The sequence below is a fragment of the Balaenoptera ricei genome, chromosome 3 (genome assembly GCF_028023285.1).
Source record: "Balaenoptera ricei isolate mBalRic1 chromosome 3, mBalRic1.hap2, whole genome shotgun sequence".
NCBI lineage: Eukaryota > Metazoa > Chordata > Mammalia > Artiodactyla > Balaenopteridae > Balaenoptera > Balaenoptera ricei.
Window position 1 is genome coordinate 169,612,426 of NC_082641.1, and position 27,649 is coordinate 169,640,074.

The window sequence follows — 27,649 nt, forward strand, 5'->3', positions numbered from 1 at the left end:
TTTTTACCATAACATTTTTATTAAATAAAAGGAAAATATTAGGAGACGACGTCTGCTAAGGTATGAGGTTAATTCTTTACATGGCGAGTGGGTCACAGAGACACGACATCAATCGTCCATTAGCAGCAGAAGAGACACTTTAAGTTGCCCCGAGGGGACAAATCTCATTTATAAGACAGTGGTGCTGGCCTCTTAAAAAAAAAGCAAAAGAGAACAACAACAAAAAAAATGGTTTTGAGGTTTAGACAACAAAACAAATGTGGCTGGAGATGCCGCAAAGCCCTTGAAGGCAGAGGCCTCACAGCCCGCCTGACTTCCCACGCAGGGTGGGCACAGGCCCTGCGGCATGTCAACCTGAACACAGGGTTGGGGGGAGCAGAGGGCTGGAAAGAGGGGGAGAAATAAAAAGCACGGGACAGGCCTGTGGAAAGCAGACGCACTGTGAGATTCTGAAGCAGGCGTCCCCTTTCATTCACGGGACAGGGACAGGGACAGGGAGGAGGAGAGCCAGCCCGTGCTTACTAAGGCCCCACACATCACCCAGGGCCAAAGGGGAAGGCCTGATGCCCGTAAGGACCGTCTCTGGGAGCTGGCTGTGTTTTTCTTCCTCCTGAAAGCAGATGATAGAACACCGTGAAGGTGCTAAGACCCAGGCCAGGAATGGAAATGAGTGCCGGCTCCCTCCTGCCCAGCAGCTCAGGCTTCTTGGGGAGGCGGAAACGTGCCCTTCTGGCCAACCCAAGCCAGGTACTTGCCAGCCGCTTCTCCTGCTCCTGGAGGTCCGTATGTTACAGAGATTTGGGGTGTGTTTATTTAAAAAAGGACACATGCAACTCATGGGGGTTGGGGGGAATTTGGGGATCAACTGTGAACGAGTTTGCATCTGAATATCTCAGACCTCTGGGCAGGGGGAGGGGAGAGAAGTGGGGCAAAGCCACACCACAATGCCCCAAAGGAGACCCCGATTCCCGCCCGCCAGCCATCCAGCGAGAACTCAAGGTGGGTGAGGAAACCGCCTTGGGTGTGAGTTTGCTGCCACATCAGCCTTGTTGCTGGCAGCCTCCCCCACCGGGCACAGAGCCAGAATCTGCTTCAGGAAGGAAGGGGGGTGAGGAGGGTGCCTTATGCAAGAGCAGCCCGCGGGGGTGGGGATTCGAAGTTCCCCGCCCAGACGTGCACCCGCCAAGCCCCTCGCAGAAACAGCAGGCGGCCAGGCCAGGAACCGGGGTCCGGGGAGCTACCTCCTGGTCCTGGCCCGGGGCAGCAGGACAGGGGCACAGGCGATGCCCGCAAAGGACTCCGGGAAGTGCAGGTCGCGCTCCCACTCGTCCGTCTCAGTGTTGTACACCTGCACGATGCCTGTCACATTGTTGAGACGCCAGTTGTAGCCTCCAACGATGTAGATCTTCCTGTCCAGCAGGCAGCAGCCGGCCTCTGACTGTCCGGCCCGCATGGGGCTCACGCTGGTCCACTGGTCCGTCTCGGGCACGTAGTACTCCACGGCCAGCACGTCGAAGCAGCGGTCAACGTGGTCCATGCGGCCGCCAAGGGCGTAGATGCGGCCACCGGCGCCCACCATGGCGTGGAGCACTCGGGGCTCGCTCATGGGAGCCTTGAACTCCCACTGGTCGGTCTCGGGGTCGTAGCAATGCAGGGCCTTCTTGTCCTCCACCGAAATGCCATAGCCGCCCGAGATGTAGAGGCGGCCCCCAGACGAGGCACCCGCATGGCCCCATGTGCGGCGCTTCAGTGAGCAGGCATAGCCCCACTCGTTGCGCCGCGGGCAGTACCTCTCAACTGAGGCCAGGCTGCCGGCCCGGTTGCGGCCGCCCGTGGCGTATACCATGCCGCACAGCACGTTCAACTGGAACTGGATTCGGCTCTCCTGCATGGCCTGCAGGCGCAGCCAGCGGTTCAGGTGGGGGTCGTAGCGGTAGCAGGAGTCCACGGCGCCCTCGCCACTGCGGTACTGCAGGTGCTGACCCCCGGCCACATACACGAAGTTGTCCAGCACGGCCACGCACGTGTGGCTGCAGCCCACTTCCATCTCCGTCAGCTCACGGAAGTGGCGGGCCCCCGGCTCGGGCAGCTGGTACACCTTGCTGCTGACCGAGCGGTCACTGTCGGTGTAGGGCGTGCCGCCAAAGGCAACCAGCGAGGGCACGTCCGAGCGCACGGCTGTGCGTGGCGACTGCATCTCATGCTGCCGGAAGGGGAGCACCTGGTAGTTGAAGGCCTCCAGCAGGTACTGGCGGCACAGCACGTCCTCCACCATGATGTCCAGCGTCTGCACGCTGTCCACCAGGTCTGAGGACCGCATGAGCGGGAAGCGGATGTGGCAGAGCACGTGGCTGGCGCGCAGCCGCCGGGCGGGGTCGTGCTGCAGCCAGCGGACGGCCACACGGAACAGGTCAATCTCGGCGCAGCTCTGCAGCCGGTTGCTCTTCAGGAAGAAGACGAGGCGCTCCAGTGGCAGGTGCAGGAAGTCCTCCTCCTCAGCAATCTGCAGGAAGTGCCGGAAGGTGAAGGTGTCCACCGATTCCTTGAGCGAGGCCAGGCTGAAGGTGGTGGCCATGTGGCCGATGTTGAGGCAGGTCTCCACGCTCATGGCGGCCTTGAGGAACTCCTCACACAGCTCCACCACGGGCAGCATCTGCAGGAACACGGCTGCACCCAGCACGTCCTGCACGCAGTCCAGGTCCAGTGTCACCTCGGCACTGTAGGCGAAGTCGATGATGTGCCGCAGGCCGCGGGCCGACACGCCCTTCAGCTCAATAACGTCCTGGCTCGTCTCCCTCATGCCGCCCGTGAACATGGCCCTGAAGGTCAGAAACACAGCATGTGGGCTCGGGGCAGCCAAGGGGCACTGTGGCTGCCCGAGCATGGCCTGGCCCCGGGACACTGCGAGCAGGGCACGGCTGGCCAGGGGAAAGCAGGCCGGATGCTCATTAAAGACAGGCAAAAAGGAAAAGAAAGATTTTTAATCCACCCCTAGCCATGCGTCTTCCTACAAGCAGCAACTCCCCACTCTGCCCCCCTAGGTGGAGCCCTGCCTGGCCTCACCCAGAGGTGTGCGGTGCTGGGGCCCAGCCGGCTCAAAGGGCGGGGACCAGGGGCTGCTCGCTGCGGGGCTGGTGCGGCTGTGCAAGAGAAGACCAAACCTTGGCTTTGGCTCTGGCTCTGGGGACAGGTCTCCAGCCCCACCTTAACACCCAGCCCTGGACGACCACGCCGGTGGCAAGTTCAGGAGACAAGGCAGGGACCCCCAAGGGCACTAGGCACTGTAGTTCACAGAGCCCAGCCCCTCACGTGGGCAGCTGGCTCCACCTTCCCCAGCCTGGGTCACTGTCACATGGGTTGGGGAGGGGTGAGGGTGCCCAGGTCAGAGTGCCCAATCAGGGGGCTGTGCTAGGGCCCCTGCCATCTCCAGAGGCCTACGTGGTCAGGAAAGCCCCCTGAGAATGGCCCAAAGGAACACCAGCCCATCGTGAGACCTGCCCCCCAGCAGCAAGTAACCCCAGCTCTGTCAGCCTGCTATCCTGCTCTGAGAAGCAGCGCTAACGTGAGCGCTGCTGAGAGACGTAGGCCCTGGGTCACAGCTCCCCATGGCCTTTGAGGGCCCCCCACCAGGAAGAGGGGTGAGAACCCCAGTGCCTGCTCAGGGTTCATGGCAGGTTCTAGAAGATAGCATGTGCTCCAGCTTGGGGCAAGCTGGCATTTCATCATAACTATAACTACCATCAGCACACATCTGTGACAGCCGTCTGAGGGGAAAGAACTTCCCGACATTGCCCGACAGATGCCCGTCCCCTAGTCGCACACCCAGTGGGCCCAGCTCAGGCCCCAGAGGAGGGACAGCTGAACTTGGTGCTGCCGTGGGGCCACTAACAACCGCCCAACCCTCCACCGCAGTGCTCTACCAGCCCCCTGGACCCTGCCCCTTCTTGTCCCCGCGAGTCCCGTCAGCCCATCGAAGGCAGAAGCAATCACGGTGACGGTGACGGGAGGGAGCATTGCCTTTTAAGGCCTCACCAACTGCAGTGCCAGCACAGAGGAGCCTTTAAAGGGCAGTTCTGGCTGGGCCAGCCCGCCCGTCCCCAAATCCAGAACAAAAATAGAAGCGGCGCCCCAGATGGCTTGGCTGCTCCAACTCCCCAGAATGGCCCCTCTGAGCCCGTGGGGCGGGCAGCCAGGGGGCGCACCAGGCAAGGCACCCCAGCTGCGAGGAACATGCAGCCCGAGACGGGCACCTGGGGTGGCAGGTGGGAACGCTTCGGCCACCCCTGGCAAAGTGGGGCTGAAGAACCACCCCCAGGGTGGCACCCCAGCTCTCTCTGGTGTCAGGAGGAAGCTTGCCAGCTGGTCACTAAGGGAATGAGGGAGACTGTCCCCAGCCTGTGACAGCCCCCAGCTGATGAGAATGGCCCCCAGCCCTGCTCCGTGGGGCCCTCGCTCCCCTGCTCAGCCAGGCACAGGGAAGGAGCTTTCAGGAAAGGGCCTTCAGGGTAGAGAGACCGGTACACCCAGCAAGGCCTCACTCATCACGTGGGGCCTTGGACAGAGCCTGGCACACACAAGGGCTGCCGAGCAGGTGTCCCTCCCATCCCTCAGCCTGAGCACAGGTGCCATGTGGGCAGAGCTCATGCCTGTCTTATCCCTGCTAAATCCCCAAGGCCTAGAACAGCGCCTGGCACATGCAGGCATCAAATAAAGACTTAGAATGAAAACCTGATGGAGCCCTGGCCACCTTGGCAGGGCAGAAGCTGCTAATCGGGCACCCACCTCTGTCCCCCAGGCATGCTCTGCTTGTCTGCTCAGTGTCCCCCACAAGTGTGAATAAGTAGCAAACCTGGAAAAACCTGCAGGTTTACTGGACTTCTCTCCAAACCCAAAGATGGGCTAACCCCAGCCATTTTCCCTCAGAGCCATCCCCGTCTAGATGCCCAGCCCTGAGATCTTCCCTCTTAGAAGGGCGGCACCCTCCACCCTGCCCCTGGGGGCCCACGCTCACCTGAAGTAGTCGCTGCAGGCGGCCAGGACCACCTTGTGCGCGTGAAAGGTCTCTCGGTTGATGGTGAGCACGACATCCAGGAGTTGGCCCTGGGCGCGGAGGGCAGCGAGGCCCTGCAGGAGGCTAGTGCTGTGGCCTGGGGCCGAGAAGGTACACTTGAGGGCCCCGTTCTTGTCGGCCATGCTGCGGGAGAGCAGAGGTGGGCAGGTGGCTCACAGGCCTCAGGGCCGTCTGGTCCCTGGGCAGGCTTGGCAGGGCTCTGAAGCTGCCCCGGGTGGAGGCAAAACTGCCAGAACCAGCCCCAGAGAAGTGGAAACCAGGCCTGGGTCCCAATGGTGTCTTCCACCTGCCCACTGACTGGCCGTGGCAGTGGATGCGCCTCTCCAGCCTCCATTTGCCACCTGTGAAATGGGTTTGATGCAGGACCTGCAGAGGCTCCCGCATCCCTTTTTTTTGTATTTGAGATGAGATTCACATAACATTCATCATTTTAAACTGTACAATTCAGTGGCATAAAATCCACTCACAATGTTATGCAACCATCACCTCTATCTAGTTCCAGAACATTTCAGCACTGTGAAAGAAGACCCATACCCATTACCAGTCACCCCCCCAATCCCCCTCCCCCAGCCCCTGGCAACCACTAATCTGCTTCCTGTAACTATGGATTTGCCTGTTTTGATGTTTCATGTAAATGGAATCATGCAACATGCGGTCTTTTGTATCTGGCTTCTTTCACTCAGCCTGATGCCTTCAAGTTTCATACATGTTGTAGCGTGTGTCAACGCTTCATTCCTTTTTCTAGCCGAGTAATATTCCCCTGTGTGGACACACCATAATTCCTTTATCTGTTCACCCATCTATGAACCTTTGGGTTGCTTCCAACCTTCTCCTCTTTAAAAATTTATTTCATTAGCTTTCATTCTAAAATGACCTGTGCCGGGGCTTCCCTGGTGGTGCAGTATTGCGGCTCGTGGGCCGCTTCTATTTTTATTCTGGATTTGGGGACGTTAGGAATCTGCCTGCCGATGCAGGTTTGAGCTCTGGTCCGGGACGATCCCACATGCCAAGGAGCAACTAAGCCCATGTGCCACAACTACTGAGCCCGCGCTCTAGAGCCCACGAGCCACAATACTGAAGCCTGCATGCCTAGAGCCCATGCTCCGCAACAAGAGAAGCCACCGCAATGAGAAGCCCGCGCACCACAACGAAGAGTAGCCCCTGCTCGCCACAACTAGAGAAAGCCCGCGCACAGCAACGAAGACCCAACACAGCCAAAAATAAATAAATAAATAATAAAAAATAAAATGACCTGTGCCTACTGAGTGCTCATTTTAAGGTATAGGACTCTCCATGTCACCTCACTGTCCCCTGTGCCCCAGTGAGCCATCCCCACGAGTAAGCCCCTCTTCTCTCCCCTGCAGGAGGCAGGGTGGGATTAGTTGCCAGCACAGAGCTCCAGCACAAGTCTGAAGGAGGAACTCGAAACCTGCAGCCTCCCGGGTGGCACTAAGCCCCGGGGTTGGGGGTGCCACGGGCCAGCTTCTCACCGTGGGAGAGGGAGAGCCACCTCCAGCAGGTGCTGACCTTCAAGGTCTAGCCACTCTGACACCAGCCAGCATGCCTCTTGTGCCCTGTACCCCAGGGGAGGGCAGCCACACGACCATAAAGTCACCCTGGCCGTTTACAGAAGAATTTCGCTCTGGCTGCACTCGGTGGACACCCAGTCAAGGGGAAACGCCTGTCAGTCCTACCTTTCAGGGACACGCTGAGCAGTTTGTCCGCAGCCCCAGAGCTGTAAGAGGACACAGGAGGACTGAACCCGGGTCCAGGAAACAGCAGGTTGCATGGGATCTTCCTGTCACCAATGTAAGGAAGCCGTAAAACCAAGAATAACTGCCCTAAGATGGATTTACCTACAGGGGCAGTTAGCTGGGGATGTGATAAGTAAAACAGATTCCTGCACCTCAAAATGAGGATGCACAAAGCAAAGGTTGCCTTGGAATAAAAATAAAGTTTTGAAAAGGAGAGGGGTGGAAATAACCCAAATGCCCATCAGTGGATGAATGGATAAACAAAACATGGTGTATGCATACAATGGAATATTACTCAGTCATAAAAAAAGAATGAAGCTGAGTCATGCTACAACATGGAAGAAACTTGAAGACACCAGGCTTAGTGAAAGCCGCCAGACACGAAAGGCCACGTGTTGCATGATTCCATTTATATGAAATGTCCAGAAATCCACAGAGACAGAAAGCAGATTAGTGGTTGCCAGGGGCTGGGGGAGTGGGTATGTGGAGTGACCGCCTGAGGGTACAGGATTCCCTTTGGGGTGATGAAAACGTTCTGGAACTAAACAGAGATGATAGTTGCACGACATTGTAAAAGCACTAAATGCCACTGAATTATATACTTTAAAATGGTGAATTTTATGTTATATGACTTTCACCTCAAAAACAAAGCAAAACTCAAGGACATCTGAGCCTTCTCAGGTCCTGGGCAAAACCCTGCCATGACCTCCAGGGCCTCACAGCATACAAGGTCCTCTGTGGCCCAGCCCCTATCACCCCCACTCGCTTCCCCTCATCCCCTACCCCCTCCCCAGCCCGTCCCCTTTGCTGTTTCATCTCGGAAAACTTTTGTAGACATGCATCGATAGGGCTTCCCTGGTGGCGCAGTGGTTGAGAATCCGCCTGCCAATGCAGGGGACACGGGTTCGAGCCCTGGTCTGGGAGGATCCCACATGCTGCGGAGCAACTAGGCCCGTGAGCCACAATTACTGAGCCTGCGCGCCTGGAGCCTGTGCTCCGCAACAAGAGAGGCCTGTGCTCCGCAACAAGAGAGGCCACGATAGTGAGAGGCCCGCGCACCACGATGAAGAGTGGCCGCCGCTTGCCACAACTAGAGAAAGCCCTCGCACAGAAACGAAGACCCAACACAGCCATAAATTAATTAATTAATTAATTTTAAAAATTTAAAAAAAAAAAGAAATGCATCGATAAATGAGTTTAGGAGCCCCTAATATATCACTTCCTCCTCCAAACACAACAGAAGGGGGCAATGCCCATCAGCCTCCATGGGGTCAAGAGCCTTCCCAGGACTCTCTCAGCCCCCACCCCACCCCAGGCAAAGGCCATCCTCCCCAGCCCTCTGCTCTCTCCCCATGGCCTCCGGCTCTCTGGAACTTGCTTTCCCATTCCTGGGACTAATGCCTGCCCACAAATGAGGGCCAGGAATGTGGGCACTGGTCTTTCCAAGAAAGCAGGAAGAGAAAGAAGGCTCCTCGACTCCTACTGCCCACCGGCTCCCAAAACACAACCAGGGGTAAAAGAGCTGACGTCGGGCACAAGACACACAGTCGCTGCTGACAGGAGGTCCCCGACTGGCACAGGCCACCCACCTCAGCGGCCCTTCTGCAGAGCCTCGGGAAAAGGGGTAAACCATCCAATGGGCAGAGGGGCTGCAGGGCCCTGGGCACTGCCTGCAGGCCTGCGAGATGCTCAGGGTTCCAAAGGTGTGGGGACATGGCGGGGGGACAGGGGACGTGGCAGGGGGACACCACCTGTGCTTAGCGGAAAACCATCCTGTCTCTGGGAGTCAGGAACACATGTGATTCAGAGCCCAGCGCTGTGGTCATCTGAGCTGGTGATACTGGGACGCCAGTGGTGTCGGTAGCCAGATCCTGGGTTTGTCCCGGAGGCTGGGTGTGCAGACCGTGGAGGGAGGGAAGGAAAGGGACCCAGGAGGACCCTGAGTCTCTAGCTTGGCCGAGTCGCCTCTCCCCACCAGGTGGAGGGGATGCCCACCTCACACGCCCCCCTCCTCTCCCAGGCAGGAAGCAGCCAGTGCTGCTGCATCCAGCCCATCCTTCCTGACTGGGTCACTGCTCGGATCCGAGTCTCTGCTCTTTTGGTTTCCCAAGAACCCCACCTGACCCATGTTCTGAAGATCACGAAGAGAATGTCATTGGACCCTCAGGATTCAGAAGGTCTCAAACTGTACCCACCCACTGGCCAGGGCTGCCCTCAGCCATACAGGCCCTGCCAGGACATCTCCAGGGACAGGGTCTTGCTGTGTCCTCTCGGCGACACCCTGTGACGGGCCTCTGGACCGCCGAGCCAAAGCCACATCTCACATGAGCCTCCAAGGACCCTTGAGGTGCTCAGATCCATCCCCCCCTCCCCCACTCTCCTCATGGGCTTTTTTGTCAGCCCCTTGTCTGTTTCTCATGGGTGGGAGGACACAGCATGAATGAGACAGAGCAGACCTGCCCTCGTCAGGCACACAGTCCGGGAAATGGGGACCCAAAGCGGTCACATCATCCAGAACTGGCTTCACATCGAAGCTGTGAATGTCTCGGGGGGAGGAGACAGGAGCTGGGAGCAGAGAGGTGCAGAGGCCAGAAAAAGTGGGGGTGTCCCCGGCTTCTCCTCCCAGCTCTGCCACCCCTGAGGTTAGACAGTGACACCCAGCCTGGGAGCAGAGGGCTTGGCTGCATCCTGGGTGTTGGCCCTAAGGCCCGACTCCCACGAACGGCCGTCCCTGTGCAGAGCCACCTCCCCTCCCAAGATGGGCCCCCTCCTGCCTGGGGCCAGGTGCTCCACCTTCCCTGTGCAGCACAGTGGCCTGGGATCAGGGACGGCTGGTGTGACCCCTTGGAACCTCCCTCCCAGGACCAGGGGGCAGAGAAGAGGTGTGTCTCAAACCAGGGACCGTGTTAAGATGCAGACACAGACGTAGACTTGGCCAGTCTGGGTAGCCCCGGGGATGGCAGCGCTGCTCTCCACAGATGCCACTCAGCACAGCAGGGGCTGCGGGGTGTGAGGAGGTGACATGCAGACAGCACCTGTGTGCCACTTGCATCACCAGGATCCCCTAGAGTCATCCAAGCCTGGATCCTGGCCCTGAGCAGAGTGTCTGGAGGGTTGGGCCGGGACCCAAAGCCTGGGAGGTGAATCTTGGCCAGACCCACTCCGGAAAGACTGCCTGGACTGCACCACGGCCCTTGCTGCTCCAGGCTCCGGCACCTGGTGTGAGGAGCAGAGGGCAGGATTCCGAGGCTGCCCTGCTATCTGCCAGCTGTGTGACTAAGGCACGTTGCCCGGTCCTCTGGGTCTTCATTTTCTCAGCTCTCAAATGGGGCAGGCAGGACTGCCCTGGTGGTCCAGTGGTTAAGACTCCACGCTTCCACTGCAGGGGGCATGGGTTCGATCCCTGGTTGGGAACTAAGATCCCACATGCTGTGCAGCGCTGCCAAAATTTTTTAAAAAGGTGGGGAGGGGAAGGGAGGAGCAGACATCACAGAGCTGCCATGAGGCTCCCCGGCCCCCATCACCTCCTGGGAAATGAGGGACCACAGACCCACTTCCCCCAGCTTCACTTTGGGCTGGCAAGGCCCAGTGGGGGGCTACATCCTGCCACCAACCATACAAGCCACTCGTATGCCTTTGAATGGGGCCAAGTGCTTGGGAACTTGAAGCTTGGAACCACCCACAGAGCACCAGCCCACGGCAGGTGTCAAGTGAGCCTAGCTGGCCTCTCTGTGGACACCTCACCTCACAGATTTTGTATACTCCCCCAACCCAGCCTTTGACATTTTGCTTTTAGCTGGCCTCAGTTTTTTCTTAGAAGTTCCTCTGAGAGTGTGAGGCAAGCTGGGAGGATTTCCTGTGCTTCCTCTGAGCTCTGGGGAATGGCGTGCCTATGCATGTTTTCACCAGAAGAAAGATCTCACACCAGAGGCAACTTCATCCTGGGGCTGCTTGGTCCCTGGACATATATTTACTGTGGTCCTCCATATATAAAGAGCACCAAGAAATCAATACAAAGCCAGCAATGTCACAGAAGGATGTGGGCTGATGGTTCCTAGGAAAGGAAGCACAGCTGGCTGGAGAGACCTAAGACTCAGCCTCGCTCATGATAAGGGAAGTGTGCTTGCCAAAGGACTGGCTTCACCCCTCAGGTGGGCAGAGTCATGGGGTGGGCCATCTGGCAGCAGACGCTCTTGTCCATTCCCAGCAGGAGTGCAAAGAGGGACAACTCCCAGGCAGGCAGTTTGGCAGACCTAGCAAAATTCTAAAGGCTCACATCCTTGACCTAGCAAGTCTACTTTTGGGATTTACCTGAGATGTACTCACATGTGCAAGTTGAGAGATGTGTGAGGATATTTACCAAATACCATTTCTGGGGGCTGAAGATGGGAAACAAGCTAAACACCCTTTAAGGGGGTACAAAGGGCTGCCCTCCAGCCGAGCACGGAGGCCGTGCATACTCTAAGCATTAAAACGCTCCTCTGCAGGAGTTAGGACACCCGGCCCAGGAACCCCTACAAAGCCCATAGCACTTCTGCTTACAGGGTGTGGAGCCCAAGTTGCACCAAGGGGGTAGGAAACGGCCCCTTTCTGCACATGCCTCATCCTGTCCCAGGCGCTCCTCCTCGTGCCTCCAGCAAGGCTCACGGCACCTCACAAGGCTGGTTTCCTCCTCCCATCTCACCAGTGGGACAACTGTCTCTGAAGCCCCCACCACTACCCCACACACACCTCACAGCCTCTGGGGAACTCAAGGAAGGAGGGAGGAAGCCGGCAAGGGCCAGAGTCCCCAGCCTAGACAGAGAAGCAGGCTTGGCTGGGCGGAGGTGGGCAGGAGGAAGAGGGAGGGCTGGGGCCTGGGACCGATGACTAAGGGAAGGACCCATTACTCAGGCCGGCCCAGACAGGGGGCGGCTGGCAAGGCGGGGCCCCGGGCCCCCAGGAAGGCAGCAGCGGCAGCCCTTGAGCTAGTCCGAGTCTCCAGACGGCCACCCAAGCCACGGTCACCCGCGCTGAGTCATCGGAGCCAATGCGTCAGCAGCCGGGTCAGGGCGTCTCTGGAGGCCACTCACTGCCTCCCCAGCTGCACCCTCAGCCTGGACCTGGCCTCTGACCATGTGCCCCCCGCTGTCCTGACCCCAACCTCCGCGCTGTGTCTCTCTAGCACTGTCATCAGGCATCCCCAGCCATGTGCAGTCCCGTGCTGGACACGGGGACACAGCTGTTGCCTCCCTCTGGATGTCCCTGCACAGGGGCTGACAGCCAGTGGGACTAGGTGGGGTATATGCCCACCTGTGGCAGGATCCCCACAACCTCCAGGCGTCCCCAGCCTGCTGAGCCCATTGCCCATGCTGTCGCTGGATCCTTGCTGGCGCCCCCTGTGGGGACTCCTTCCTGCCCCCCATCCTTCATGGGGTCACCCCCCAAATACACCAGGGGCTAGAGTCCTTGCCTCAGGGCCTGCTTTGGGGGGACCCAAGGCAGGATGGCCTAGTGAGGGACAACCACAGGAGGTGGAGAGCCACACCAACAGTGACAGGGCCCCACGACGGCGGTAGGGGCTGCCTTGGGAGCAGCACTTGGCGGGGTGGGTGCTCCCCTCCTCCTGCCCTCGCCCGGCTGCTGGCCCTGGTCTCCACTGTCGGTTTCCCAAGCCCACAGGAGAGATATGAAGCCCCGGAAAGTTCTTTTCACTGGAATGTCCAAAAAAAAAAAATGGGAAAAGGCAAGACCAAGAAAGAATTTCATGGAAACATTTCTTTGGGGTTTTGTAAACTCCTTTCCCACCCCCACATGGAGCCCAAAACTCAGGCCAGAACAGACTCTGACGGTATTGCCCCTTTAACATACTGTTCTGACATGCAAATTCCCTCACTTCCCCTCAAAACAGAGAGCACTTCCACTTTCAAAGCCAATTTTGGTTTTATTGTCCATGTGGCTCGATGGAGCACAGCAGCGCAGCGCAGCTGGTTGGCTCACACCCCGGCTGATGCAGTACCAGGGAGCTCCAGGCCACTCCGCCTTAGGGTCCTGGGTGCATCAGCAGGGAAGACACAAGGGGGGACAAAGGGAGACAGAGACCCAGAGAGGGGGAGAGAGACCCAGAGAGAGAGAAAGAGACCCAGAGAGGGGGGACAGAGACCCAGAGAGAGGGGGACAGAGACCCAGAGAGAGGGGGACAGAGACCCGGGGCGGGGGGGGGGGAACAGAGGTTGGGGGATGGGGATGGGGCTCTCTGGCTGCAGATGGAGAAGTGCCGGCAGCCCGCTGGTCACCTCTCTGTCCTATTTCCCACACCACCAACCACTGCCTCCTCTCCAGCCACACTGGAAGCTTCTCTGGCTTCCCCTTCCTGCCCGCCTCAGACCCTTCACAAAGCAGGCTCACTGACAGAGCACATGCTGGGCACAGCCCTTCACAAAGAACTTCATGAATCCCTGGCCAGCCCAGGAGGTCAGTGCAGCAAGTGTCCCCTTCAAGATGGAGAAACTGGACTTGCCTGGTGGTGCAGTGGTTAAGAATCCACCTGCCAATGCAGGGGACATGGGTTCGATTCCCTGGTCCGGGAAGATCCCACGTGCCGCGCAGCAACTAAGCCCGTGTGCCACAACTACTGAGCCTGCGCTCTAGAGCCTGAGTGACACAACTACTGAAGCCCGCATGCCTAGAGCCCTATGCTCCGCAACAAGAGAAGCCACCACAATGAGAAGCCCACACGCCACAATGAAGAGTAGCCCCTGCTCACCACAACTAGAGAAAGGCTACACAGCAACGATGACCCAAGGCAGCCAAAAATAAATAAATAAATAGATTTATTAAAAAAAAAGATGGAGAAACTGAGGCCCAGCATGGCCCCCACCCCATGGCTGCAGGCAGCTCCAGTACTGGCTCCCACTTCCCGCTCTACTACAGCCTGCTGACTCTGCCAAGGCCACTGCTCTGCCTTCCAGGCACGCAGCTCCATGGATCAAAGGTGCGTCTGAGCCAAGGTCCCAGATGTCCCACAAAGGCAGACACCCCAAGCCACTGTTGCTGTGGTTACCACAGTATTTCACAGCTCTGGGTACTGTGCTCCCAGCCCAAAGGATGGAGTCACCATGTTTTGGCACCTGGCAGTAGCCCTCAAATGCTCCGGCTGGCCAGCAGCCCCCATGCTCACGTCAGCACGCTCTCTCCTGGGGCTGCTCACCCCAGGCCGGCTCCGCCCTCCTCACCCCCAGACAGCCGCAGCCCCACGGTAAGGGGCAGCTCCTTCTGAGATGCCTGCAGTCCTCTCACAGGGCTTGATCCCTGGGCGCTCTGGGGAGCAGATGAAAGAGCAGGGCTCCTGTGTGGACAAGTGTGGAACCCAGGAGCAGATGAAGGTCCTCAGAGCAGGGTCCCAGCAGGCCTGGAGGCCAAACCACTGAGAGAGACTGGGGGGCACAGAGACCCATAGAGAAGGGACAGAGACCCAGAGAGAGAGAGAGAGAGAGAGAGAGAGAGAAGAAAATCTGGCCAGGGCCCCAGATCCCATGTGCCCCTGAGCCTGGGCTCTTCCCACAGCATCAGCTGAATTGTTTCATTTCTCCCTCCTGGTCATCATACTGGTTACTTCCTACATCTTCTGCGATAATTTAAATCAGGATGCCCAGTGCCAAGGTGGATCTGCGCACCCCATGGGAGGCCAGGTGAGCCAGGCCGCCAGGCAGGGGCAGAGCCTCATCCACTCCTTCCCACCTGCTCTGCCTCCTCCAAGAGCTGGGCCGTGGACACATCTAGGGCCCACTGTGAGCCCACCCTGGGAGCACGTCGCCCACAGAGACGCTCTCCCTGAGCCCTGCAAAGGGGCGCCAGGCCACACTTGCCCACCTCATCTTCAGGGCATCACCAGGCAGGGTCACCCCCCACACGTATGTCCTTGGCTCCTGCCTGTCTGTGCCTGCAGTGCAGTGACAGGGTGACAGAAGAGAGGCGGTGCTGGGTGCTGGGGATTACCGGCGGGAGGGAACCATGCAACCTGCCGGCACCCGGGACTGGTGGCTCCTGAGAACCCCCACGTGACAGCCAGGGAGGCTCAGGGTCCAGAGGGTGGTAGGGAAGGCAGACAGGATCTAGAACCCACGTCCACCTCAAAAGAACCATCATGACTCCTCCCAAGGACCCAGAGAGGTGACAGGAGCAAATTCCTAGGGGCTGGGAGTAGAGGCAGGGGTGTGCCTGGCCCCACAAGTCACCAGCCTCACAATGAGACCCCACCAGCCATCCCCAAAGCCTGGCTGGGATCCTGCGCACACAGAGCCTGGTGCCGGACAGCCTCGCTCAGTGCTGGTTCCACTCAAGGCAAGTGGAACCACCCGGTCAGCTCCGTCATCCCGCCCTTCTGAGACAGGGACAAACCGTGTGAATTTCCCCACTCCCGCAATACTCACTGGGTTACAGCCAAGAACTCTACAGGTATGGCCCACCCTCCCACAAGCAGAAGGCAACAATGACATCAAAGTCCATCACTCTCCTGCCTAAGCCACCTGTGGCTCTCCGACAGTCTTGCTCTTCAGGGACCACAGTGAGCCCAGTGCCCCTGAAGCCCAGCCGTGACCTCTTGCCCAGGCTCTCTGCCCTCACCACAGCCTCTGACTGGTGCCCCAGGGAGCCCAGGATGCGTGAGGATCTGGCCACTGCTGATGGACAAGAGGACCCTGTAGGCAGCACTTCCCCAGTCCCAGACCTGCCAACTCCAGAAACTTCTCAAGTCTAGGAAGACAGAAGGGGGACACCCAGACCCTCCTTCCCTCATCATCAGCAAGCTCTCTGCCTCCACCTACCCCCACCTCTCCCCACCCTGGCAAGCGAGCACCCACTCCATGCAAGACTGTGGGCCCGGGGCAGTGCCAACCTGGTTCCCAGCTCGCCTCTCAGTGGGCAGCCTGGAGAGGGGTATACCACTATCGTCACCATTTTACAGATAGGGACATTGAGGCACAGAGAGGTTCAGGCATCCACCCAAGGCCACACAGCATGTAAGAGGACTGGCCAGTGTCAGCCTCTCTGTAGCCCCAGGTGGATGGGCCCCCTGATCACCTCCATGATGCAGACGGGGAGACTGAGGCTGGGAGAGCTGAGACCACTCACCAGGAAGGCCAAGCCAGGAGGTGGACGTGGAGCTGGACAGCAAGTAGGGCAGGATGTGGCTCCTCAGTGGCAGCCAGGGCAAGGGTGTGGACTATCCCACTAACCCCCCGTTATGAGGGAGGTAACCCCATTCTGCCAGGTCACAGTGGGAAAGCCCCACCCAGGCCTCCACACCTCTCCGACCCCAACCCAGCTCTATTTGTCTTGCCTGCCCATCGCTCCACCTGGTAAACCATCCGTCTGTTTCCAACCTGTCTCCTCGAAGCTGCAACAGGAGCCTCACCAAGCAGGGCAGGGTGGGTTCTGTCTCCTGCTGTGTTCCAGCACCTGGCACCATGCCCAGCATGTACTCAGAGCTCAGTCACACTTGTTGATTAAATGGCTGGATGGCTGAGTGGGTGGGTGGATGAATGGATGGATAGATGGGTAGATGGATGATGGATGGATGGATGGACAATGGGTGATAGGGTAGATGAATAGATGAATAGACAGATGGGACAGACGGATGGATGGTTGGATGGAAGAGTGGGTGGATGGAAGGATGGGTAGATGGACAGACGGATGGAAGGATGGAAGGATGGATGGATGGATGGATAGGATGGGTGAGGTGGCAGGTGGATGGCTGCTAGGTGGCAGCAGTGGCTGGGGCCTGACTCATATCTCTGCTTGTTGCAGGTATCTGCTGCATATATCTGCTCTGTTACCCGCTCCACACAACCTCCTGGTCCAAGTCCTGGGACTAGGTATGTTATCCTCTGACTGGGCTGAACCAGGAAGCCCTTGGCAGGCTCCTCTCTGGGATGTCTGGCCTCCACACTTTACTCATGCTATTCCCCAGGTTGAAGGGCCAACTCCTTCTGCCCCCCACCTCCACCCCTCCTCCCTATGCTGCACTCTCAAGCCCACTAGCTCTTCCACGCTCCTCCATCACTTTCCCTTCCAAGCCTTCTCGAAGTAGAAGGTCTCCCCCATGACCTCCCTTGCCCTCATGGCCCAGCCAGGGTTCCCCACAGCCTCCGTGACCCCTCAAAGCCCAGCCAGGGCCCCAATGCCAGGGGCAGCAAGGGCGACTAATAAGCAGGTCTCAGGGTGAAGCTTCGCCTGTTTTGTTCCCACCCACTGACAAGAGGCTGATCCCAGTAAGAGCCCATCCCCCCACATTATCCCTGCTGCACTGAGCTTGGAGATGGGGCCACTTGAATGAGCAAAACCCCTTCACTCTACAAATTAGGCAAGTAGGCACATGACTGCATGGCCCCAGAACACCACTCGGAAACCCTGTTGAGAATCCAGCATTGCAAATGCCAGCATTTCGGGACCCAGCCCAGCTGCCTCCCCTGGCAGGGCAGGTATTGAGGTTCTGAAAGGGACAGTTCCACCAAATGGCATGCGCTCATGCCCAGTGGTGCTAGGCCATATGCAGGCAGACACAGTATGGGTATGGCTCAGCAAGGACCTTCCAACAGCAGCACAAACTTAGGCATCAAAAGGGGCCTCTCATGAATAACTTCATTTTAGGGGGTGCCAACATCCCTTCCTTCTTCTGTTAAGGGCCCCCTGTTTTCCTCAGGGAACCTCCTTCACTCTCAGCCCCAGTGGTAAGGATCAGGAGACCCACCCCTGGGCTGAAAAGGGAGAATTCATAACCCAGCCTGGCCAACCAGAGCCTCCTAGGCCCCCAGCCATGCTGATTGATCCCAGGATAGGGAGTGTGACCCATTCGATCCAACCAAAACCTTCCCTGGGACTTTTGCTGGAGCCACCAGGATGGAAGCTTCCCTTCCCCTTAGGGTTGCTGGGATGATGGGGAGCAAGGTGAGGTTACCTTGCCCAGCCAAGAGCTAAGAGACGGGAGTCACAGGTTCCAGAGGAATCATCTGAGCTCTGAATTTAATGAATTTAAAAACTGGAATTCTCCCTGAACTTATTTTTTATGTGAACGATGAACTTTTATTTTTTAACTGAAGGCAGTGAGTCGAGTTGAGTTTCTGGCTCTCGTAACCAAAAGGGGCCTTCAATGTCAGAAGCCTCCGATCCGGGGCTCGAATTCTGGATGAGCCTCTCAAAAAACCACTGTGGAGTTAATACTTCTCCAGCTACCACCTCTCCCTGCAATGCACACTGGCTTCCTACCCTGGGAATGCGGACGAGGAAGCCTCACTGGTTGATCTGCAGGCGAGTGGGTGATGACCAGACCCAGCCCGAGCCCCGCCTGCCCGTAAAGAGACAGCCCAGCCGTCTGCCTGTGAAAGGTCAGCAAGCTACCCATGCCCCCTACTGTGAAAGTTCAGCAACTCTAAATGCTAAAATACTGGAAGCACGCCTAAGGCTGGAGCTGCAGGGCAGCCCAATGCCATCAGCCTCGGCAAGGAAAACACCACCCAGAGTTTCTGCAAGTGACTCACGTGGAGCATAAACATTTGTGTGTTCCCAGTCTCCCTGCCTTACGGCCCACGGGTTGCCATTACCCCTTGCACGACAGAGGTGGGGAAAAAAGAGAGAGAGCAAGAGAAGCCCTCCTAGGATCAACCAGACTTCACCAAGCCAGCACACAGTTATGACTTTAACTATAGTCCTGGAAGTTTTCCAAGTTGAGGCTGCCTCGGGGGTCTGCAGCGGGGCTCCCCTACATGACTGTTGCTTCACCGGCATTTTGTCACCCCCCCCAAACCCTCCCTCGGGAGAATGTCCCACTCTCAGCTACAGTCATGGAAGATTCTGAGTGATCACGTCTCCCTGCTCCTGCTTCCTCCAGCAGACTGCTTCAAATTCTAACATCCCTCTGAGAGGCGAGCTGTCCGGATATCCAGCCCAGCCCAGCCCAGCCCAGCCCAGCCCAGCCCAGCCCAGCCGGCTCCTGCTAGGATCCTGTCTTTGACCCCTGTGGAATTTCGCAGTTGTGGCGTCAGAAAACGTCTTCAGCCTCGATCCTTGATCCTCCTCGGGTGACCCCCCCCTTGAGGCCTTTAAAAGCCCAAAGGTCCACCCCTCAAGATTTCCTCCAGGCTGAGCGTGTTCAATTCCGGAAGCTGCTTCCCTCATAGGAAAGGTCTGCGATTCCCCAAAGGTGCCGGTTACTTCCTCCCGAATCACAGTATTTTCAGTGTGCAGCGAGGTGGTCTGCGGGAAGAGCTCAGCAGCAGGGCTGCTCGGCGAGGGGTCTGAAATCATGCTGGATGAGCCCCAAAACCCACTCCGCCAAGGAATGTTAGGGAAACGCTCTCATAGCCATGGGGGATGAGTTCTGTGAATCCTGAGCAGCCCTCTCTGAAGGGAAATGGGAAAGGGGCGGGGAGGAGGAAGGGACTGGAGACTCGGGGTTAACAAGTGTTAAGAGCCCGTCTGCACAGCTGCGGAGCGGCTACCACAGGAGGAGGGTGGGTCGGCCCGGTGGGGACCCAGCGGGCCCCAGCCCCCACTTCCCCCGGCAGGCAGCTGGACAGGGAGCGCGGCTGGTCCTTTCCCCGTCTCCAACACAGCGCTAAGATCCTGTCCGTGAACTAAATGGAGCGCGTGCAAAAGGGTACTGCTCACTGGCTTCCCTCTAACGGGGCTGACTCACTGACAACACACCTGTGAGTCTCTGTTTCTCTACCCGGACCCTGCCATTAACAAAAATCAGGAGAAGAAGAGTGACCCTTGCTCGGCTGGCCGTGGAGGGCCGTTCCAGAAGCCTCCCAGTCAGGCCAGCTCCTCCTGCAAATCCATCGTAGATTGTATGTAGAATATCCACTAGACTGTATCAGAGCCTCCACAGTGAAGCCCTGCCTGCGGGGAGCACACATTCTAGGGGACACAGATCCTTAAGAACACAGAATGGACCATGAGCCTGGGGCAGAGGACGAAGAGGGGCAGATGGGGGGAGTCATGGTGGACAGAGTGGCCAGGCCCCAAGGAGGCAACACAGGAATTGTGCAAAGCTCTGGGACAGGTCACCCCAGCCGAGGGAGGGTGAGCTCACGAGGCCCAGGAGGGGCACCAGCCTGCTGTTGGAGATGTGAGCTGTGGAAGCACGGGGGCCCGTGGGCGGGCAGGGCCTCGCCGTGGGGGACAAGGGGATCATGTGGAGAAGTGAATTTTGTTCTGAGACTGTTCTGAGAGTGAGGAAGCCCCCGGCAGGTGTCAGGCAAGGGACGGCCTGGTCTGATGCCTGCCTTGGGAGGGTCCCGCCAACTGGAGGTGGGGGGACAGCAGCCAGGAGGGCAAGAGTCAATGGCAGCTCAGAGCCAGGATGAGGTGGAGGTGGAAGAAGGGGCCGGACGGGGATGTGGCTCAAAGGTGGAAGCAACACAGTGTGCCAATAGATTAAAGGAAGAGAGAGCAAATAAGTGTGCATGTGGTGAGTGCTCTCAAGGAGGTCAGAGAGGAGAGGCAGGAATCGAACTGGGAAGGACCAGGTCCTGGTTGTTAGAAGACCAGGGACCCTCGAGCAAGGAGAGGCATGAGGACTTTCCAGAACAGAGAGGGGGACCTTGAGCCCTCCAGGCCAGATGTCCATGTCTGCTCCCTGTCCCCACTGGATGCTCTCAGGCAGCAGAGCCTCTCAAGCCAAGTGGGGCCTCATCCTCCTGCCTGACGCGTCCTCCACCAGCACTCACTCTTTGGTCCACGGCAGAAACCTGAGAGCTGGTGACTCCCAACCTGGCTGCCACCATGGGTCAGCATGTCACACAGGTTCAACCTTGAATCTTCCCCAAACCCATGCCCACCTCACCATCTCCACGCCCCACCCTCAGCCCAGGGCCCCTCATCTCCTGCCAGAGGGATCCTTCCAAAACACGAATCTGACCCAGGTGCCCCCTCACCCAAACCCTGCACCAGCCCCCAGTCTCCCCACTCCTCCCTCTCACCCTTTCCAGCTCCTCTCTGCCCTCTGGACCCCTAAAAAGCCAGGCTCCTCCCCCTCCAGAACCTGCACATGCCACTTGCCTGTACCCAGAAAACAGGCCACCTCCCGAGACTCCCTTCCCCCAAGCTGATGGCACTAACCTTTAGACTCTGCTCAACCTCATCTGTAAGGAGACTCTCAGAACCTTCCAGAGAAGGCAGGAACCTCCAACGCAGCCTCGGGACATTTTATGGCAACCGTGGGGAAATGACGGCCCAGTTGTTTCACTTGCTGGCACATAAGTGTCCCACACAGGCACGGCCCATCTGTCCGGGGGCCCCATATGCCCAACACCAAGCGCACCAAGGCACACAGGAGGCATGAGACCACCGACAATCGCCAGGGGAAGAGAAAGGTGTCAAATGAGTCCCATCCACAAGAGGAAGGAGCTGGGGATGCCGAGAAGTCACCCTCCCTCCTCCCCCTTCTCCAGGGCCTTCAACCCTAAGTCTGAAACATGCCCCAAGACCAAAGGGCAGGAGTGCAGAGAAGCCCCACTTTTAAAGTGTCTTGGGGGGAGGCAGGCGCAAACCTCCAACCTGGCCCCTCTGAGCTCTCCCGTGAGGATCGGCAATAAAACATAACCAGTTAAGGAAAGTGCGATGACACACTACATCTACCCCCTAGAGATGGCGCAATGATAGCAGAGGCTAATAAAGCCTTTCTACCCCATAACTATGGCTGACAAGAAGGCCATCCCCGGGGGGTTGCAGCTACTGGATGGAAGTGGTTCAGCTATGAGACAATCAGGCTGCACAATTCAGGGCGAAGCGTGCAGTTTTCAGAGCAATTTCACATCGTGAGCTCAAGGGACCCTACTGGTGAGAAGGTGAGGAATGGGGCGCCTCACTCCCAGAGGAGCTGGGCTGTGTGACCCAGGCCCCGAGCACCTCTGCCCAGCACTTTCTCCAGCTCACCCCAGACTCAACTGCCCCACCCCAATACTCTGCCAAGACCCACCAGCTCATGCTCTACACTCTGTTCCTAGGTGCCAGGCTCACATGGCAGCATCTGTCCTCTCAATGCTGCAGAAGCAGCTCAGACTTGACATGTTCCATTCTCCCACTGGCCCTGGCACTGTCCCTCTCATGGCCACCAAGTAATGATACTACCATCCTCTGAACTGCTCAAGCTGACAACCACAGAATGCTTGTATCCCCCCAAAATTCACACATTGAGACCTATTCCCTAATGTGATGGTATTAGAGGGCAGGGCCTTTGGGAGGTGATTAGGTCATGAGGATGGGGCCCTCATGAATGGAATTAGTGCCCTTATAAAAGAGACCCCAGAGAGCTCCCTAGACCCTTCCACTATGTGAGGACTCAGCAAGGAGGCCGTGTCTGTGAACCAGGAAGTGGCCTCTCCAGACACCAAATCTGTCGGTGCCTTGATTTTGGACTTCTCAACCTCCAGAACTTCAAGAACTAAATTTCTGCTGTTTATAAGCCACCCAGTCTATGGTATTCTGTTATGGCAGCCCAAACAGACTAAGATACCAACTTTCTCTTCCCAACCTGCCACATTGGCTCATTAGCAAGACCTGCCAAACACCCCATGATCCCTTCTTGGTCCACGTAGGCACAGCGGACAGAATGCTAACAGCTTCAGGACCGCAGGGCAACATTGCCACTTCCACACTCACACACACACGTGTGCAACATGCTGGGCACCCTCTGAGCATACCCTCACCCTAGTTTGCTTCTTCCCAGCTACCCTGCCCAGTGGGTCTGGGGTCCCACTTCCTGGATGAAGACTAACACACAGAGGGTTGCAGATGTGCCCAAGGCATGCAACAAGCATGTGGGTCTGATGAGGTGCCTGATGCCACCAGATCTCCCAGAATTCCTAGGAGGAGTTGAGTTCCTGTCTCTGAAGGGTCAAATTCCTGTCTCTCCCTCTCAGCTGAAGAGAGGATGAGGCCAAAGGAACAAGAAACTTCTCAGAAGGCCAAATCATTGCCCAGTCTTTCACGCAGGAGTTGGGGGACTGGACTCTTCCAGAGCCTCAGGGATTAGTGGAGACAACCTAGGGTGCAGCCAGAGAGGGCTTGTTAAGAAAGTTTAAACAAGCAAAGGCCACCAAGCCAGAAGCAGACGCCTCAGCTGAACTGTGCCAAACCCACTCACACTGTGTCCCAGTCACGACTTCCCAGAGAAACACCTATGACTGGCATGCCCCTCACCCAGATACTCCTGCCTCACCCCCCAAGAAGCAGTGTGAATCAATGAGACTGGGCCTCATCCAGACACCTTTAGGAAAGATGGGCGGTGAAGAGAGGATGCCAAAGGCCCAATGTCTGAAGAAACTTCGTGGTGAGAAGGTTCCTCCAGAACTAGGCAGGCCAGGTACCTCACAGCAATGGAATTTTAGCTGGGGAGGTGCGATTCCTGGGAGAGTTCCTCCACCCCCTCACAACACACTGTAAACCTCCTCTCTCTCCAGGAGCCTGGACCCCCTCAAGGGCCTGAGGTGGAGCTGAGAGGGGGCCTGCTGCAGAACAAGTTTCTTTTGTGTGAGTGAGCCTGCAGCTAGGACCCCACCTCCCCTCAGCAAGCGCCCAGCCAAGGCAGCCATGCTCTGTCCATCCCAGAGGTTCGGCTTGGTCATTAACGACCATCTCTACTAGGCAACGGGTTTTTTGTTGATCCCTTGAGATAGGAAGGAAGGAGAATAAGCTTTTCTCTTTCTTTTTTCCCCCTTGGTTGCAGAAAAGTGAAGTTGGAACAAACAAGTTATATAATGCTGGGGGCGGCTGGGGGAACGCAGTCATTCCTAAGGACAGTTTTTCAAGTTGTGGGACCGTTGGAAGGGCCAAGGGGAAGACAGGAACCACCCCCATCCCTGGCCAAATGACAAAACCCTTCATGGGACAAAAAGGCAGATGCAGGCACCACCTGGAAGGCTGGCAAACCAGCCTCAGACAGGGCCAGCCTCCCCCCCGGTCCCTGGCAGGCCCACAAGTCTCCCCGAGAAGGCAAGGGACAGACCTGACCACCTAGAAGGGACTTCCTACCAGCCAGACTACAAGCCCTAGAGAGCTTTTCCACACTTCATTCATCCATCCCTCCCTCCCAGCCATATTTCCTTTTTTTTTTTTTTTTTTTTTGGCTGCTCCAGGTCTTAGTTGCAGCTTGTAGACTTCTTAGTTGCGGCATGCAGACTTCTTAGCTGCGGCATGCGGACTCAGTTGTGGCATGCATGCAGGATCTAGTTCCCCAGCCAGGGATCAAAACCGGGCCCCTGCATTGGTACCGCAGAGTCTTACCCACTGGACAGAACACCAGGGAAGTCCCCCAGCCACATTTCTTGAACACTTCTTTCCTCTGGGCTGCCTGTGCTCCAGGCATACAAGACCAAGACTACACGAGACAGACGTGCTCTCTACCCTCAAGGCATTTCCACTAATAAACACACCAAGTAGTGTTGGGTGGTGACTGCATGTTCAAGGACACACAACAGCCATAGGACCCAGCAATTCTGCTCCTGGTATATACCCCTAAGAACTGAACACAGGTGTTCAGACAAAAACTTGTACATGCATGTTTATAGGAGCATTATCCAAAACAGCCAAAAGGTAGAACCAACCTAAATGTCCTTCAGCTGGTGAACTAATAAAGAAAACGTGGTATGTCCACACAATGGAATGTTATGTAGCCATAAAAAGAAATGAAGTGCTGACACACATTACATTGTGGATGAACCTCGAAAATATTAATATGGAGTGAAAGAAGCCAGACACTAAAGGTCACATATGGTATGATTCTATTTATAAAACAGGTAAATTTAGGGAATTCCCTGGCGGTCCAGTGGTTAGGACTCTGTGCTTCCACTAATACGTTGCATAGTTGCGTGGTGAGGCCAAAAAAAAAAAGAGGTAAATTTATAGAGACAGAAAGTAGATGAGTAGGGACTTCCCTGGTGGCGCAGTGGTTAAGAATCCGCCTGCCAATGCAGGGGAAACGGGTTCGAGCCCTGGTCCGGGAAGATCCCACATGCCATGAAGCAACTAAGGCTGTGCGCCACAACTACTGAGCCTGCGCTCTAGAGCCTGCGAGCCACAACTACTGAGCCCGCGTGCCACAGCTACTGAAGCCCGTGTGCCTAGAGCCTGTGCTCCTCAAAAAGAGAATCCACCACAATGAGAAGCCTGTGCACCGAATGAAGAGTAGACGCCGCTCGCTGGAACTAGAGAAAGCCCGCACGCAGCAACAAAGACCCACCACAGCCAAAAATAAATAAATAAGTAAATAAATTTATTTAAAAAAAATAGGAAGCAAAAGTACAAAGATTCAATGAACAATTTTTTATATTTTCTGGGATGCGGAGGCCCTGCTTGTTAAGAACCTCAATTGCTAAGGCGAAGGGTTACGCTACAATGTGCATCATTGATTTCCTCTGCCTCTTTTGCTCTGTTTTATTACAACCCCTAATTTGTTCATCACTCTAGTATTTGTAGAAAGATGTTTTGTATTTTGCCACATCATGATAATAATAGTCCCAGTTTGACTGGCTGGTTTATAAGTTTAAGTACAAATAAATAAAAGATCCATTTTCTCATTTGAAAAAAAGAGAAAAAACTTAAACCTACACCTACCATAGGACCCAGTCATTCCACTCCTAGGTATTTACCCAAGAGGATGAAAGTATATGTCCACACAAAGACGCATACCCAGATGTTCACAGCAACTTTATCTGCAATTGTCAAAATGGAAACAACCCAAATGTCCATCAACCAGTAAATGGATAAACAAATTGTGTCCATCCACATAATGGAATAGTAGGCAGCAGTGAAAAAGAACGAACTTCTGATACTTGTGACAACACAGATGAAACTTAAAAAATATTCTGTTAAGGGACAGAAGCCAGACACAAGAAGCCACATATTATATGATTCCATTCATGTAAAATTTCTAAAAAGACAAAACTACAGAGAGCGAAAGCAGATCAGAGTGTGCCTGAGGCCAGGGGTGGGAGAAGGGTTGACTGCAACGGGCTTGAAGAAATTCATTGTGGTGATGGACACGTTCTGAAAACCTGGATTGTGTTAATGGGTACATAACTCTATAAATTTATTAAAACTCAGTGAGGAGACTTCCCTGGTGGTCCAGTGGTTAAGACTCCATGCTCCCAATGCAGGGGGCCAGGGTTCAATCCCTGGTCAGGGAACTAGATCCCGCATGCCGCAAAAGCCCACCTGCTGCAACTAAAAGATCCCGCATGCGGCAACGAAGATCCTGTGTGCCACAACTAAGACCCGGTGCAGCCAAAAAAACAAAAAACTCAGTGGACTGTTCAGCTAAAATGAGTGAATTGTATAGCATGTAACGAATTATACCTCATTCTTGCCCCAGGTTATCCGTAGCCAGGGCTCAAAGCAGGGACTAGGGTTCACTGTCCCTTACATGCCACCTCCTACTGGTCACCAAATCCTGTCCACTCTACGCCCTGCATGTCTTCCCAAATCCCCTGATCTCTTTGCTCCCCACTACAGGCCTCCAAAGCCCAACTCATGCACCCGGACCCTCAGGCCTTTCTGAGGCACACGAGTATTGACCATTTCATCATTTATCACGCTGACGGAAATTATTTGCTCCCATAAGCTCACCAGCAAGAAAAAGTCCGAATTTCTTCCTTGGCCAGCCAAGGGTAGCAGACTGTCCTGGGGGACCGGGATGAGAGGGTCTAGACTACTCTGGCCTTGTGCAATGGGAAGAGGGAGGGAGGTCTTACATCCTAAGGCAGGTGTTCTTTCCCTCTGAGAACCCAGAACAATGCATAAAAATACCTTCAATTGCTATGCCAATTCTTCGGTTCAAACAACCAGTCTCAGGACTTGTCCAAAGGGAAAGGGGGCCTCTCTCAGACCAAAAGGGGTGAATTCTTCCACCTTGATCTGAGGGCAAGACCTTGCTTCAAGTTCTTTGCCCTGGGGGTGAATGGGATTTACACTCCATGGGGCTCGTAGGGAGGAGCCACAAGGACGGACCGTTCTCATGTATTTTTTAAACCTTCAGCGCTCTCTCACCATCTTCAGGCTTCCCAAGACCCACTCTAGCCCCTCAGGACCCCTGGGACCCCAAGACCTCTCCCTGCCAATCAGGACTCACTGGGACCCCCAGGGCCCCTCAGCTCCCTCCCTCAGGTTCTCCCAGGTCCCTCAGGCCTCTTTCAGGCCCTTGGGTTCACTTGAGCCTCCTACTCCCAACCTTCTACAGTCCTCACCCCTCCCAGGTCCCCTCAGCCTGTCCTCAGGACCACCTTTAGAAACCTCAGGGTCCTTCAGCACCCTCCAAGAAGCCGTGGGCCTCAGCCCTCCAAATTCCCCTCAGCCCCCCCTCAGAGTAGCCCAGACAGCCTCAACAACCTCAAGACCTTCTATGGCCCCTGCTCAGGACCTCCCTGCCTCCCAGACCCCTTGGCATCTCCAGTTCCCCCATGGCCACATCACAGTCAGGAGCCCCTGGGTTTCCCTTCAGATCTCCACACCCCTCAAAGCCCTCTCAGGCCCCTAGGGCCGCATGCAGACGCCTGGAGGCCCTGGGGCCCCCAACCCGCCTTCGGATGCCCCGTGAACAGCCCTCAGTCCCCTCAGTACTCCATAGCCACCTAAAGTCCGCAGCCCCCGTAAAAATCCTCGAGTCTGCCCAGGCCGCTCCTCCAGGACTCCCCTTAGGTCACTCCAGCCCGGGGCAGGTGCAGGCCCACCCTGTGGGCTGGTTCTCACCTGTTCGGGCGCTCAGGGCCCGGGCCCGCGCCGAAGCCGCCGCCACCAGCGCCACCACCGCCACCGGACGCCGCCATCTTCCCACCGCCGCCACCGCGCG

At 56.6% G+C, this 27,649-nt stretch overlaps 1 protein-coding gene across 4 annotated transcripts; it reads right to left on the bottom strand.

Moving 5' to 3' along the window:
* On the bottom strand, window positions 1-27,649 carry KLHL26 (kelch like family member 26). Of its 4 annotated transcripts, none has more exons than XM_059918069.1 (3): window positions 27,550-27,649; window positions 5,012-5,194; window positions 1-2,819 (listed from the first exon to the last, which is right to left on the bottom strand). In XM_059918069.1, exons 1-3 carry the CDS (start codon window positions 27,624-27,626, stop codon window positions 1,238-1,240), a joined length of 1,842 nt encoding a protein of 613 aa, XP_059774052.1. In that variant the 5' UTR covers window positions 27,627-27,649; the 3' UTR covers window positions 1-1,237. The 4 variants fall into 4 exon arrangements, with proteins under 4 accessions (XP_059774052.1, XP_059774055.1, XP_059774053.1 ...); XM_059918072.1 differs by having other exon boundaries at window positions 5,012-5,147; window positions 27,550-27,633; XM_059918070.1 differs by having other exon boundaries at window positions 5,012-5,412; window positions 27,550-27,631.

Coding starts and splice junctions, on each gene's coding strand:
- KLHL26 (XM_059918069.1), bottom strand. CDS start 27,626: ATGGCGGCGTCCGGTGGCGGTGGTGGCGCTGGTGGCGGCGGCTTCGGC. Junction 5,195..27,549: donor GGCCCTGAGCGCCCGAACAG/GTGAGAACCAGC, acceptor GCTCTCCCGCAG/CATGGCCGACAAGAACGGGG. Junction 2,820..5,011: donor GCCTGCAGCGACTACTTCAG/GTGAGCGTGGGC, acceptor TCTGACCTTCAG/GGCCATGTTCACGGGCGGCA.